This window comes from Camelus bactrianus, chromosome 18, assembly GCF_048773025.1.
Source record: "Camelus bactrianus isolate YW-2024 breed Bactrian camel chromosome 18, ASM4877302v1, whole genome shotgun sequence".
Lineage (NCBI taxonomy): Eukaryota > Metazoa > Chordata > Mammalia > Artiodactyla > Camelidae > Camelus > Camelus bactrianus.
In genome coordinates this window covers 46,895,371-46,909,995 of record NC_133556.1, presented here as the reverse complement: position 1 = coordinate 46,909,995, position 14,625 = coordinate 46,895,371, and the positions used below count along the sequence as shown (strand labels likewise).

General features: G+C 37.6%; 2 protein-coding genes across 2 annotated transcripts in view; one reads left to right on the top strand and one right to left on the bottom strand.

The window, feature by feature from the left end:
* LOC123618043 (IQ domain-containing protein M-like) overlaps positions 1-2,336 on the top strand; it is a 179,812-nt gene extending 177,476 nt beyond the window's left edge. The window contains 1 exon segment of the mRNA XM_074346859.1: positions 2,193-2,336. Coding sequence (XP_074202960.1) covers positions 2,193-2,336 — 144 coding nt within the window.
* LOC141573952 (mitogen-activated protein kinase kinase kinase kinase 1-like) overlaps positions 1-14,625 on the bottom strand; it is a 640,645-nt gene that overhangs the window by 278,709 nt on the left and 347,311 nt on the right. The window lies entirely within an intron of this gene.

The following is a 14,625-nucleotide window of genomic DNA, read 5'->3' as shown; positions in this document are numbered from 1 at the left end:
TCTAAGGATATTGAGAGTTTCATGAAAAGCAAACAAAAAGAAAATCCAGAAGGAATGGTGAGACCCAAAGGCTCAATGTCCTTTAATCCTTTAATCCTAAGCCTCATTTAGAGCCCATTGGAACAGCAGTGAACTCCACCATCTACCCGGAGGGTGGGTGCTATTTCTGTAACATCTCATTTAAACCTCACAATACTCTGTGTGAGCTACATATTATTACGCCCATTTTGTGGATCTATAATTGATATTTAGGGAGGCTAGTAAATAAAAGAGTTTGGACTTCAAATCCTATCATTAACATCTGGGCTTTCTGAGTTAATCATGGTTGCCCCAGATCAAGGTTTCTCAACCTCAGTATATGGGAGATGAGAATCAATTCATCACAAGCAAGAGCAGAAGTAAGTAAAAATTACACCTGCCCAGAATTATGGGTAGGTTTGAGGCATATATATATATATATATATATATATATATATATATATATACATGTATATACATATATTATACACATTGCTTGGCTTAGAATGTAAAATGCTTCAGTTATTCCTAAGTGAAGGTCCATCGGCACTTGCTACTTAGCACCAAAAGTATTCACTAAGGTGGATGGAGAGTCACAGTAAAAGTGATGGGAAGCAGCGGGACACTGGATAATTTATGAAGTTGGAGGCTACAGGACTCACTGACAGATTAGGTGTGGGGTGTGAGAAAAAGAGAGGACTCAAGAATTTTTGTTTGATCACCAGCCAAAAGAATTATTTAATTGAGATGGGATATTCTGAAGGGGTACACAAGTATAGACAGTAGTTTAAATGCAAGATGCCTCGTAGACTTTAGAGGGTAAAACCAGCTGTTGGAAATGCAAACCTAGAGTTCATGGGGAAAAGTTGAGATAAAGATAAATTTACAGTCTGCAGTATAAAAATGATAGTTAAACTATTGGATTGGATAAGATTACCCAGAATGAGTGCATAGAAAAGAAACCAGAATTGCAGACAAGCCCTAGATTATTCCAGTGTTCACAGACCAAGAAATTAGAAAAAGTAGAAAAAGACCTGGGTGAAAAGACTAAAAAAATGAAACAATCTGAGCATCAAATAAATTATGAAAGCAATGGATTGAATAAACCCATTGAATCAAAGTATTGAATACAATATGAATCCATGACTTCATACTAACATGAAAAAATGATTCCCCAAATAAGTGGGGATAAGAGGAAACTTTGCCTTACAGTAAGTAGAATGCTAACAAATATAGCTGAAGCTACAAAGTCACTATTTTGCAACCATGATCATAAGAACTGATTAAGGCAAGAATCATCAGCAGATGATTAGATTAGAGGTTGAAAGTTAATGAGAAGCAAAATATGTTCAGAGCCTCAAAGTCTCCTCATTAGCTACATATTAATTGTAAATAGAAAGGTAATAACTTTACGAGAAACTTGGAGGACATCAGTCTAACCAAATGATCAGAGATAATGTTACCAATAAGAGGGCAATCCAACACTGTGTTCCTCCTGATGGGATGCACGAAGAGGACACAGAGTCAATTTTATGTGGTGTTCCAACCAAACATGCAAACCTAAACCTATTCACAAGGAAGATTCAGTCTACAAAATAACTGTACAGTATTCTTCCAAAAGTCAATGTCATGGAAGACATTGAGAAACTCCAATTAAAAGTGACGTAGTTGGTTTATTCATGTATGACTGAAAAATTGTACTGTACACCAGAAATTGACACAGCATTGTAAACTGACTATAACTCAATTAAAAAAAAAGTGACATAGTTGGTAAATACAGTCATGATCCTGGATTGGATACCAGACTAGAAAAAAGAAATTTACTGTAAAGGATATTATTGGAACAATTGGCCAAATTTTATTAATTCTTATAATGTAAAAGACATGATAGTATTGTATTGATGTTACATTTTCTGATTTTGATTATTGTACTATAGTTATGTTACGTGATGTCCTACTTCTGAAGAAACACACAGAGAAGTAAAGAAGGACTCTAATCTACTGCAAATTCAGGGAGAAAAATTAATGGCTAAGACAAAAAATGATAAATTGTGGCAAAATGCTAGCAGTTGGTGAATCTTGGTGAAGGGTATATGGAGGTTCCTTGTACTGTTACTGCAACTTTTCTTTAAGGATAAAGTTATTTCAAAATAAAAGTTTTAAAAATCCTTAAGAGCCAGTGTGGAAAACTAAGGGAATATGGTACCGGATGCATTATAGCTCGAGAACAAGTGAAGGAACGCTTCAAGGAGGAGGAAGTCATCACCGATGTTTTACACAGCTTCACGCTGCTGAAAGGTCACGTTAGTGTGGACTGAGAACTGACCACTGGATTTGGCAACATGGAGGCCTAGATGGAATCAGTTCAAGGAAGAGTGGAAGGATGGGGAGAGAGAGAGCAGAGACAGAGATTGCAGAAGACTCCTCTGAAAAGTTTGTTGTGGATAGAGAGCAGAGCCAAGGGGCAATACGAGGGAGATACGTAGTCAAGGAAGCGTATTGTTAAAGACTGGATCAAAACAGTGTATTTCCACTTTTCTATTTCCACTAAACTACTCTTAGTCCAACTTCTGCTTTCCAAGAAAATGTCTAATTTGCATTTGGCTTGCATGTAGATCTCCTTTCAAGGATTTGAACACTTCTGTTTCATTGCAGAGATTATTCACTGTAAATTAATGAATTGGTATTTCAATTTTATACATGAACTGGTTGATATGATTCTGTTCTTGAGAGATGGATGAAATGCTTCTGCCACACACAGTTTGGCGATGAGGAGGGGCTATGTCCAATCTTTCAGAGTTCACCCAGAACTGTGTTGAACTGTCAAAGGACAATCAGTTACATACATTATATAACATTAGAGTCAGTCTACTTTTTCTGCAATCTTGTAAAAACAAATTTTCAAGGAAAAAAAAAAAGCTACTACGTACCATAATACATTTCAATAATTGTGCCTCTCAAACATTTTAGCCATAAGAAACGTACATATGAGCATGAAAATTAGATGGTCATCCTTGCACCATGAAGAATCAGGGGTAATGAATGTCTCCTCGTGAAGTCTCTTGTAAGCCAATCTGCTTCGTTTCCTTTGGCAGTGCCAGTCTAGATTTACCTTTAGGCTAAAAGTTATGAGGCACCATAGCCATAAAGCACTTGCAACATCTTGCAAAACCTTACTTGAATCTTTTTGTAGCAAAAATTTAAACATAGACCTCCCTATTTTATTAACCAAGAAAAACCTCTATCAGTACCATCATAAGTTTACTTCATGCAATTAAATGTTCTTGTCTTACCAGATTATTGATTTTAGGATGATCTAGGCATCTAAAAGAAAAACCTATGTAAGCACAACAAAATAATTCACATAATTGCTACTATTCATTGAGAATTTACCAAGTGCAAAGATTGCACTGGAAGCTTTATGATATCTCATTATTCCTCACAAAAATCCTATGGGTCAGGACATTATTATCATATTATAAGAAATAAGGCAACTGTAGCTTAAAGTACCCAGGGCAGGATTTGAATTGAGGTTGGGCTAGCCCCCAAAGCCTTTGCTTATTCCACTATGCACATTGCCTTCCTACCATAGTCATTTGCCCATCCACAGCTTCATCTAATCTGATTTTACTTCTTTACTCTTTTTTTTTTTTTTTTGAGAATAATCTTTTGGGGGGGTAATTAGGTTTATTTGTTTCTTTATTTTTTGGAGGAGATGCTGGGGATTGAACCCAAGACCTCCTGTATGCTGAGCATGCGCTCTACCACTTGAGCTATACCCCCTCCAATTCCTTACTCTTGCTTCTTGTGAATATCCATGAAGATTTTTACATTCAAGGAGATATAGTCTACTATTCTAATACTTCAAATTTTCAAATAGTCTTTAAACCTCAATCTGAAGAAATTTGAGAGAAAGATAGCTGAAAAAGTTCAGTCAGAGGAATATACAGAAAAGAGAATCAAAGCTAAGAAAAAACTGCCATGTTGCATGGTATCTTCCACTGGCCACTTACCTTCTCAGCAATATTGAGTTCATAGTGCTTCCCTGCAGGTGCAGTGACTTGGACATTGTTTGTAGCATCTACCTGATCTTTAGAAGACAGTCTATAATTAGAAAGTATTAGCATTCTGTACACCATGCCAAGCACATCGAATCCTAATGTACCTTTTCAATAGGGAAAATAATAGCTAGAAATACAGTTGCTAAAAATGGATGGTGGCCTAGAATCATATTCATTTTTCCCCTTGTTAATAGTATCTAAGCTCCATAGACACAGTATATTAACTCATGCATTTTCAGCTTCTCTACTGGGGAAAACAAAAGCTCAACAGATTCTCTGCTTCAATTAGCAAATTTTATTTTTATAAAAAAGAAAATGTTTGAAAAATTTCATCTTACAATTAACTCTTGCTGAGAGGACATAAAGCCATTGGGAGAATTCTCTAAGCAATGCTTTTTACTCAGTAAATATTTTCTAATGTAATTTTTTCCCCACGGAAAGAGCTAAATTACCAGAAGGCATCATAGTGAAATATAAAAGAAAAAAATGCATTTATAGTTGGACTAAAGAAAATTCAACTAGAATGAAATGACATTATCATCACCATATATATGTTTCAGTTTGTATTTGGTTAAATCTGTTTCCATTTGACTTTAAGTGGCAAGAAGAAATCAAATCTTATGAATGAGGTTTTTAGATAAGGACACAGTAAGAATTACTGATAAAACAAAAAGGGGCTTATCTGATTTTTAAGGTACAAACATGATAGATTAAGGCAGATTGCTGAATATTTTGTAAACTACCATTTTTTGTTGGATTTTAAATAGCTCCTTAGTCATCTGAAAGTATTGCTGTATCTTTCAATGATGATTAACTTGCATTCAGGAAAAGCCTACACACTGAAAATGTAAACTTCAGAATTATATAAAATATAAAATCTGCATAGTCTACCTGATTTCTTATTTTTCTATAGCTACTTTGCCCAATCTGAAATTACTACTTTAGCTTTGCCATAGTAATTAATATAAATACAAAGATTTGAGATGTTTTGAAAACTTAAGATGTTGCAATGAACTGAGTAATCTTTTATTGAAAAGAGTGGTCAATTAACTTCAGTTTGACAAATGTTTATTAAGAATCTGCTACATGTTGTCCACAGTTCTAGGCACCTGGAATTTGCAAGAGAGCAAAAGACAATGTTGCTATTGTTGTGGAGCTTACATTATGGTAGAAGGAGACAGTCAATTAAAAAAATACACGCAAAAAAGTGAACTTTAGAGGACTCAAAAAATAATACATGCTATAGACAAACTTGAAGTGAATTTTGGTGGGAGGACAGTACTCACCTGTGTGATCAGAGACACCTCATTTGGAAGGTGACATTCAGCATGCTTTTAAAAGGTGAGATATTTCTGCAGACAGCTGAATGAGAGCATTCTGGGTGGAGGGAACAGGTAGTTCCAAGACCTGAAGGCAGAAGCATGCTGGCACAGGTGGGTACAGTGAGGAAGCCTACAGGGCTGGAGTGGAAGAGACAGTAAGTGAGGGGGCTGGAGAAGTGTGTGTTGGGAGAATCTGACCCTTTACCCCTAGGGAAATGGGAGCCATTAAAGGATACTGAGCAGAAGAGTGGCATAACCTGACTCACAGTTCAAGAGCATCACTGTGGGTACAGAGCAGACACGGACCACGGGGATCCAAGGGCAGAGGCAGCAAGACAAGTCAGGAGGCCACCATGGCACTCGGGTGAGAGGCCCCAACAGTGACATGGAGTGGTCCAAGGCATCAGATTCTAACAGACGTATTAATGAGCATTGTGCTGCCCTGTGAGGGACAATATAACAGGAGGTTTGGGATTTTGTGAAAATAAGAGAGATACATACGAAATAACTTTTTAAAATACCATATAAATAACAATAAAATACAAAATAGCACTAGTTTTGGGGGGATATGTACGGGTGATGGGTTGGGAGGTAGATGAACAGACATGTAATGTCCACTGGGATCCAGTCTCAGGTCTGTCATTAATTAATGGAGTGTTTGGGGGCAAATTGTTTTACATTTCTGGGCTTCAGTTTCTCTTAATGTAAAATTTGAGTTTAGATCAGTTGATTTGTAAAATATTAGGTTTAAATCAGTTGGTCTCTAAAATGCCTACTACTTTAAATGTTTTATAATACATCCCAAATGAATTCATATAGTAGTTACTAATGAATAACTTTGGCATGTAACATTGTGTAAGTTTAAGGTACAGCACGTTACTTTGATATATTTGTATATTTTGATATGATTGCCAAGGTAGTGATATTTGTTGCCTTACATAATTATAGTACAATTTTATTGTCTATATTCATTCTATTGTACATTAGATCTCTATGGCTTATTATTAGATAAGGGCTTAATATTCAAAATATGTACAGGATACAGGCAACTCAATAACAAAAATAAACCCCAAATAACCTGATTAAGAAATAGGGAGAAGAACTTAATGGATACTTGTTGATCATGATCTCTGAGTAGAATACAGAGATTATGATTTTTATTAAAAATCTATAAATGTATAATGGAAATTTCAAAAACAAGAACACTAAAAAGGACATTTTCATGCAGAAGTGAGCTAAGGACTTCCAGCAACTCTTCAGATTATTATAATTATATGGTTACATAAAAATAACATCTTAGAGTTGTATAGAGTTTTGGTATTTTTCCAATATCATATATGATGTCAGTGTAATTAACTTTGGTATGGTTCCAAAGAGTCCTGCATGCACAGATTTCACATTTGGTTTTGTAGACATATGAAAATCATGAAACTTTTATTGAAATTAGGTTGTATGTTGATCTCAAAATATATTACTAACTTGATTCTTTCATGAAGATATGCATACTATGCACTAACCCATGGAAACTGCATGGAAATTTTTAAATTTAAAGTTGTTTTCCCAACTTACCTTTGTGAAAAGTATGTATTCATTACCTATTTCCTCCAGATTTAACATGTAACATGTGGTAAAGTGTTTTGCATTATTTTGAAACTAAATACCACATAGTATTATTTTTCCAAATATGCTAAATAAAATATGTATCAAGTGGAAAAATATTTAATAATAATAATGGAGGATGTTTACCTGTTTCACATGTGAGCATATCCAACTTTTCAGGTCCATTTCTGTTAAAGTATGATGTTATAATATGTAATAATAACATCGTTAACAATTCCTGGTTCTCCTCTCACAAACAGACCTCCTGAGGCTCTTTTATGTAAGAACTCAAGACATTTGTATGCTTACAACTTCATGAGATAGTCAGAATTTCTTTATTCTTTCTATTTCCAAAATTAGATTTACCACACTTCTTGTCAATTGTAACTGCTTGTAGAAAACTCCCGAATTTTTGTGATTTCCTGATACTCTTCAGAGTTGGTGCTCAAAAAAACCATAAATGCTTTATTTGTGTGTGCAAAATTGTTCCTAATTAATATGGATAATATTAACATCTTTTGTGAGATAATTGATGCAACTGATAAATTTCCTAATGTGTGTATTAGAAATTTTCTAATGTGGGAAATTAGAATTTGTAGACTCTCAAGTTCTAGAGATCCTATAATTGGGCACACACCAAAGAAAAGGTGTTTAGCCTAACCAGTGATTTAATAGTATGTTATAGCCATTTTCATCAGCATCACTTCAATAAAGCCTGTCCAAGAAAAACGTACAAGAATTAGTTATTACCTTGAATAGCATATGTGTCAATATTGTATATGCACTCTTGTGTGTATGTACATGTGTATGCATATGTGTATATGTAGCACAACATATATACCATTTTGCTTAGGAAAATCTTTCTGATATTTCAAATGTTTAAACTTACCAGTAAAGTAAAATGTAATTCAGTTTTTTGATATTTTATTTCAATAAGTGATTTCAATTTTTCAAAAAGAGTATTCACAATAGTGGATAACTTTTTTATTTCTTGTATGTGTCTCTGTACTAAAATATAAAAACATCTCGTGTCATCTTTCATCTATCTGTGAAAGCTGATTTGTATCTATATGCCAAGTTAATCTTTCAACTGGCATATTAAAAATTTTAAAGTATGTGATTTATATCAATGATAGGTTCTTATTTTGTCTAAGCTGAAAATCTAATATGATTTTTCATCAGTGTGGAAATGAATATGTTTATTATATATTATCATTAAACACATTCTGTAAAAATTTACATGTATGTGAGCAGAGTTTATATGTGTGAGTAATGTATTGAAATCTGTGCTCACATATTTAAATAAGGCAGCTGTAACACCAATGAAAATACCAATTAGCCTATTTTTGACTATAGATATAACCCTAATTCTCTATTGCCTCCAAAAAATCTTTATAGTGAACTATTCTAAGTCTTTGATAAATCGTGAGTTATAGTCAATAATTTTCTCAAAATATCTAAAATTAACTTTTTTCTGATGCAAGTTGAATACTTTTTTTCTCTTCATTGTAACTCCCACATTTTGTATACTTCCTTTTAATTTAAAAATGCAAATGGCCCTGACCTCAGTGGCCAGTGACTACAAAGTAGTTAGATTTCTACAAATATTGAAAAAATGATGCTCTTAAGCCTCCCTTTACCTGTGGCAGAATTTTGCCTTCTCAAGTTGCCCAGCCTTTGTCTCACACAATTTCTTAGTGTGTTGTCCCACATGTGCTCCAAAAAGAACCCCCATTTTTCCACTTCTCTGGCCCCCTGCATAGACCTCCACCCCTTGCCCTGCTGCCCCAGTGTGACCACGGGTCCTCTGCAGGGGCCAGCCCAGTGGTTCACCCCACCCACACTCTGGCCTGATGGATTGGGCTGTGATGGACACTTGCCTCACCTCTCTCCTTCCATTCATTGCACAGGTGGTCCATGATCTTTACTTAAATCCCACAGGGAAATTAAATGAGACCATAATATGTAAGCCATTCACTCAGATTTAGAGTAAAAAGAATAAGTATAATTTTAGCATATTATTCCATGTCGTTACTGGATGTCGCTGTGGTCAGAGTGCAGTGGCCCACATTGTCCCTGATTCCCTTTACTGAATGCCTCCAGGCCAGCTTCCAGTCTTTATGAGTCAGGGCCACAGGAGAGCTCTAGCCATGTCCAATCCTTGCTGCCTCAGAACCCCTACAATTTAGAGAAGGAAGAAAAAAAAAAAAACCCACAGAGAACTGCAGCCTCTGAGTGCGTTCCCATTGGTCCCTCCACATTTTTCTTCCTTAGACTTTGTTGTCTCTGATTTTCCAATCTTTCTCCTGACAGTCCCTCTGACCATGAAACACTCAAATCATTCAATTCTGTGTAAGTGCATCCATCCTGACTGGAGTACTGCCTCTCACCGCTGTTACTCGGGACCACCACGGAGCAGGGCTAGACGGCCATGATGCATTTGTTGTCCAACTTCGATTCCCACAGGTATATCAAGCCAATGCATCTGTGAAACGAAGCGGATTTTTCCCTCTTCCCTTCCATCAACTAGTCATAGAGACTCTTCAACACAGCCATAGATGTGAGCTGAGAGTTAGGTGCACCAAGGGTAGGCGACTTAATAGTATGGACTGCCTGTTCACATAACTGATTTTGCCTTCCGTCTTGCTTAAATCCAACTCCAAATGTTCCATTTCTGTTGTATGATGGATTACTGCTGTGCTCATCAACCTTATGATGACTTGGTAGGTCTGGTAATACCCACCTCATGATGGAAACTCTAATTACATAGGGCTCTCCTGAAGCATAATAGCATAGTGAGGTCACTTTTTGAAGATTGAATAGCTCTTCTGTATAGACAATATGGCTTTGCTCCAGAAATCTGGGGAAGTGCATTGTGGTTTTGCTAGCCGAACTTACTAGAAAATCCATGTAGCATCCTTATCCACCATGGATGCTTCCTCTACTAACATGGACTTTTCCATGTCATTGGCTAAGCAGAAAGATCATTTGTATTTCAGTCTGTATCTGCTGCAGAACCTTCTTTTGCTCTGAGCTTGACATAGATTATCAGGCTTCCAAATCACTTGATAAATGGATCAGGGGAACATTCCCAAGTGTTGCATGTACTGTCTCCAAGATCCATAGCAAGTTAGTAAGTACTAGGCCTCTTTCTGAGTTGTAGGAGATACAAGATGCAACACTTTGTTCTTTATCTCAACCCTCAGGCAAAACCAGGAATGTATACTGCTGTCCATCTGGGCTGAATGCAGATTGCTTCAGAATCTCCTTCATGATGGGTATTTAAAAAATGCATTTACCAGATCAGTAGTCACATATTTCCAGAGGCTGTGTTGAGATGTTCCAGTAAATATATATCACATCTTGCATGGCAACTACAGTTATTACTACTATCTAGTTAAGTTTGCAGTAGTCAACTATCTGCCATGACCCATCGGGTTTTTCAAGGCACCACACCAGTGAATTCAATGGCGATATGACAGGACCACTACTTCTGCATTATTTAAAATATTTTATGGAGGCACTGATCTCTGACATTCCACTGAGGATAGGTTTTTACTTCTGATTTACGATTTTGGCTGGGCCTGGGGCTGTTTCAGGGCTTTTACTTGGCTTTTTCTACTTCACACTATGGCTCTTAGTTTTGAGATTAGGCAACAATGTGAGGATTCCACAAGCTGCAGATCACGTCCACCCTGGTTGCGCACTCGCAGACCAGGCAAACGACCAGTGAGCGCTCGTGGGGTCTGCTTACCACCAGGCTTCCGACATAGAATCACGAGGGGCTTTGGGGCCCTCTAGCTATCAGTGTCAATTCATACCCTTTCTCCAACAACCCTTGAAACACATACCACAGTTCCTCTGGTAAATGGTTGAATGTCTCTTTGGCGGAGGACTGGGGAATAGATACTGTGTATATTTATTCTGGCATTGCAGGACCACTCCTCTAGGAGACCTGGCCTCCCCTTCAGCCAATGGTTGATTCATGTCTGGTAACATGGCAAAGAATCACAGTTTTCTATTCTGTTGGTTGGCAACAGCCTTTGCTCACCTGCTCTTAATATTTTTGGGTACCTAGGTTCAGCCACACCTTTGTTAGAGACCTATCTCACCTCTCAAAACACCGGGGTCTGTTTGCGGTAACTACAGATATCGCCTGCCCATTACGGTAATGATGTCCACTTTGCCTCCAATGATTAAATGCTATCACTTGGCCTCCACTGTCCCAGAACAGAATCCTATCATCCTCATTGACACCATGGGGACCAGTTACTTAACTGTCACTAACACTGCCTACAAAGGACAGCCACCACTGAATTTCTCAGTGACATCAGTACCCCTCGCTAGCCCAATCCTTATCATTTACATAAAGGGAATATCCCTCGGCCTCCTACAGAAGACAGTCATCGCTGTCTTATGGGCTAAATCCACTCTAGCATTCCCTCCTCCCTGAGCCTTTTGACTCCTCTCTCAATATTCTGGCAGGAAAGTTCTCATAACTTCACCTCAATGACCATCACTTGTTCTGTGCTTGAAACAATCAACCCATTTGTCTGTTAGAACTGGCTATATGTGACCTTGCTTGGACATTAAATCTTAAGTCATGAGAATATCCCACCTAGGTGAGCTCTCCCTTATTCAGCCTTTTATTCTGTACCGACTGGGCCAGCACTCACAATGTCTTAGGCATGTTCTTCTGGTTCTTTCCAGTGCATTCTGGCTAGAACCCAAAGCTATTTTGGTGATAATCCTTTTCCTTCAGTAGCAGGAATATTTTCCCCCATGTGGTTATGCTGAGCCTTAACTCTAGTGGTCCAGGAGCACAGAGGGGAAGTGGGTGGATTTTCAGGGGGCAGCCATTGTCTTAGGAGGCCTGTCCATCAGATGAGACATTTATATGGCCTCTAATAAAAGGAGACTGTAGTCAAAGGGAGGGAGCTCTTTTCTGCTGGCTTGGTGATTTCAGGGGAATCTGCAGGTTCATGCTTCTCAAACATATTCATGCAAATATTCTGATGTTAAGAATTCTATCAAGAACTCCACTCTAGCCTGGGAAACTTGTAGGGGCTGGAGTCTCAATATATTGCAGTTAGAAACAGTCAACCTACCTTAAAATTCTAATAATTGCCATAGGCTGCATATCCTTTAAAGTCAGAGGTTTTTGCATGAGCCAGCACATCTCCTTCTCTCCGTATCCATCCCACTTCACCATACAGGAGAGCCTGAGTAACTGCCGTGCCACAGCAAGATCAGGAGTTACAACTGTCTCACAGCCAGCAGTGGTGTCCTTAATTGCCTTCTGATGGATGGAATGACTGCATTCTAGAATATCATGTCAAGAGGTTGCTTCCTGAGACAAATGCTCATCCCAGCTTTCCTAGGTTTAGTTTTTTCAGAAGCAGAGCCTGAGAAAAGGGTTTGAGTGAAGTAGCTAATTTCACAGGTGATTTCAGAACACACAAGGGGAGGAGTGGTGAAATGAGGCAGAGAAAGAAGCAATAAAGGGTGAACAGCAAGTATATCTTCACCATAGACACCCCGGCCTTAATTCTGCTGGGAAACTCTTGAACACTGTGTAGAACACATCTCAGAGTGCAAAAAAGAAAAGAAAAAGAAAAGAAAAGGAAATTAAAAAGCACAAGCAAGCTCTGGAATTTATCCACTAGTTTCCTACATATCACTGGGTAATGGATTTATTATTTTTGTGGCTGTTACTTCCTTGATACTTTTAGAACTGCTCTGCCTTTAGGTCCAGTGCACACTCATAGCCAGCGGGGGAGAAAGCTCGCAGGTGGAGAGTTGCGGGTCTCTAATAATGACTGTTACTGAGCACTCTCTTCCCTTGGCTCCCATGATAGCACATCCTACTGGTGTAAGAGTACCGACTCCCGTACTTATTCTTCTAATTCAATCCTCTTTCATCCTCCTTAGACCATTTGCCTATTAGATATTAGGACTTAGAGAGTGAGCTCACCTGCCTCTGAAATCCAGCCTATCCCAAACTCAACTCCCACCTTCCCACCTTCTAAAATCATTCCTCCTTCTGGATTGCCTGGATATACGATTGGCACCTTCATACTAGTTGCTTAAATCAGAAAACCAGAGTTATTCTAGCTTTGTCTCTTTCACTTTCTTTCCACATTTACCAGTTTCTTAGATCCACCATTGTGTTTTCTAAATATTTTTAAAATGCATCATTTTTTTTTGCACCCACACTGCCCTAGTGTGGACCGTCATTATTCTTACCTGAATTTCTGTTACAAAAGCCTAATTGATCTCCCTGCTTTCTGCTCAATCCATTTTCCCCAGAGCAGCCACTGTAATATTCCCAAGGGTAAGTTTGATAAATTGTTCCTATACTTACAACCTGAAACAAGTGCTCATTGATCTTAAAATAAAGACCAATCCAATTAAGGTAGTGATCAAGGTCCTTTACAATCCAGCCCCTGCTTCTCCTGATCCTCAGCTCTCCTTACTCCCACTCTTCAAGACTGGTCTCCAGCATCTTCACATTTTTCTCTGCCTGTAATGCTCCCTTTCCACTCTGCACCCTGCCTTGATCTTGTAACTGCTAATAATTCTCTAGGTCCCAACATAGACATTACCTCCCAGAAGTCTTCACTGCTTGATTACCTCAAATGATTTGGTGGGCAGTTGTGCACGCCTATTAGTAATCTTCACTTCCTTGTCGGCATTTGTCACATTTCATCACAATTATTTTAAACTGACTTCCTCTTATGCTACACTGTGTGATCTGTGGGGGTAGCAATCATGTCTTTCTTAGTCACTGTAAAATCTGCAGGAACTAGTCACAGTTTCTGGAACATATTAGGTACTTAATAAATGTCTGCTTATCAGAAGATGATTTATTACCTTTAGCTCTTTAACAAAATTAGTCGTTACAATATACTATACTTTGTAGATTTTTTTTTCTTGATCATCTCTGGTTCTTCAGTGCCTAGTACAGTGCTGAGTGTGTAGAAAACACCTGATACATGTTAGTTAACTTAAGAAATAAAGATCTTATAATATCGATTAGTAGTGACAGCAGGCACACTGCACATTTCCAATATTAGATGACAATTCCTAATGAGAATTACTGGTATGATCATGTTTGTGCTCAGGGTATACAAGTCATTTTCAGTTTATTAATGACTTTTCCTTTTATAGTTGTATATGCCATGGTACTAGGCAAATATTATTTCTAAATGAATTCAGAACGAGAGAATACTTGTTGAAGAGTATCTGTGACTATTTCCCTAGTTATTTTAAGGAAATAAATAATTCACATACTCAAACTTGAAAAAAAAAATTGACAAATCCCCATAAAAGCAATGAAAATCATTACCATTCCAAGATTCAGTGGTGTGTTTTAAGATAAGCGCTGAAGAGACACCCTCAGGGAATTAGCCTAGCAGGGAAGCTAAAGAATTTCCCCTATAAATTTTCGCTCCACGGAACTAAATGTTAAATAGCTTCATGGTTAGAAAATGTATTCTCTCTTCCATTAGCTAAATATTTCTCTGTGGCTTGGATTATCATTCCCTAAATCTGTTATGACACACTCCTTCAGAGGACGGTTCAAAGATGCTTCTGCTGTTTTCCTTCATCCCTAGAAGAAATGT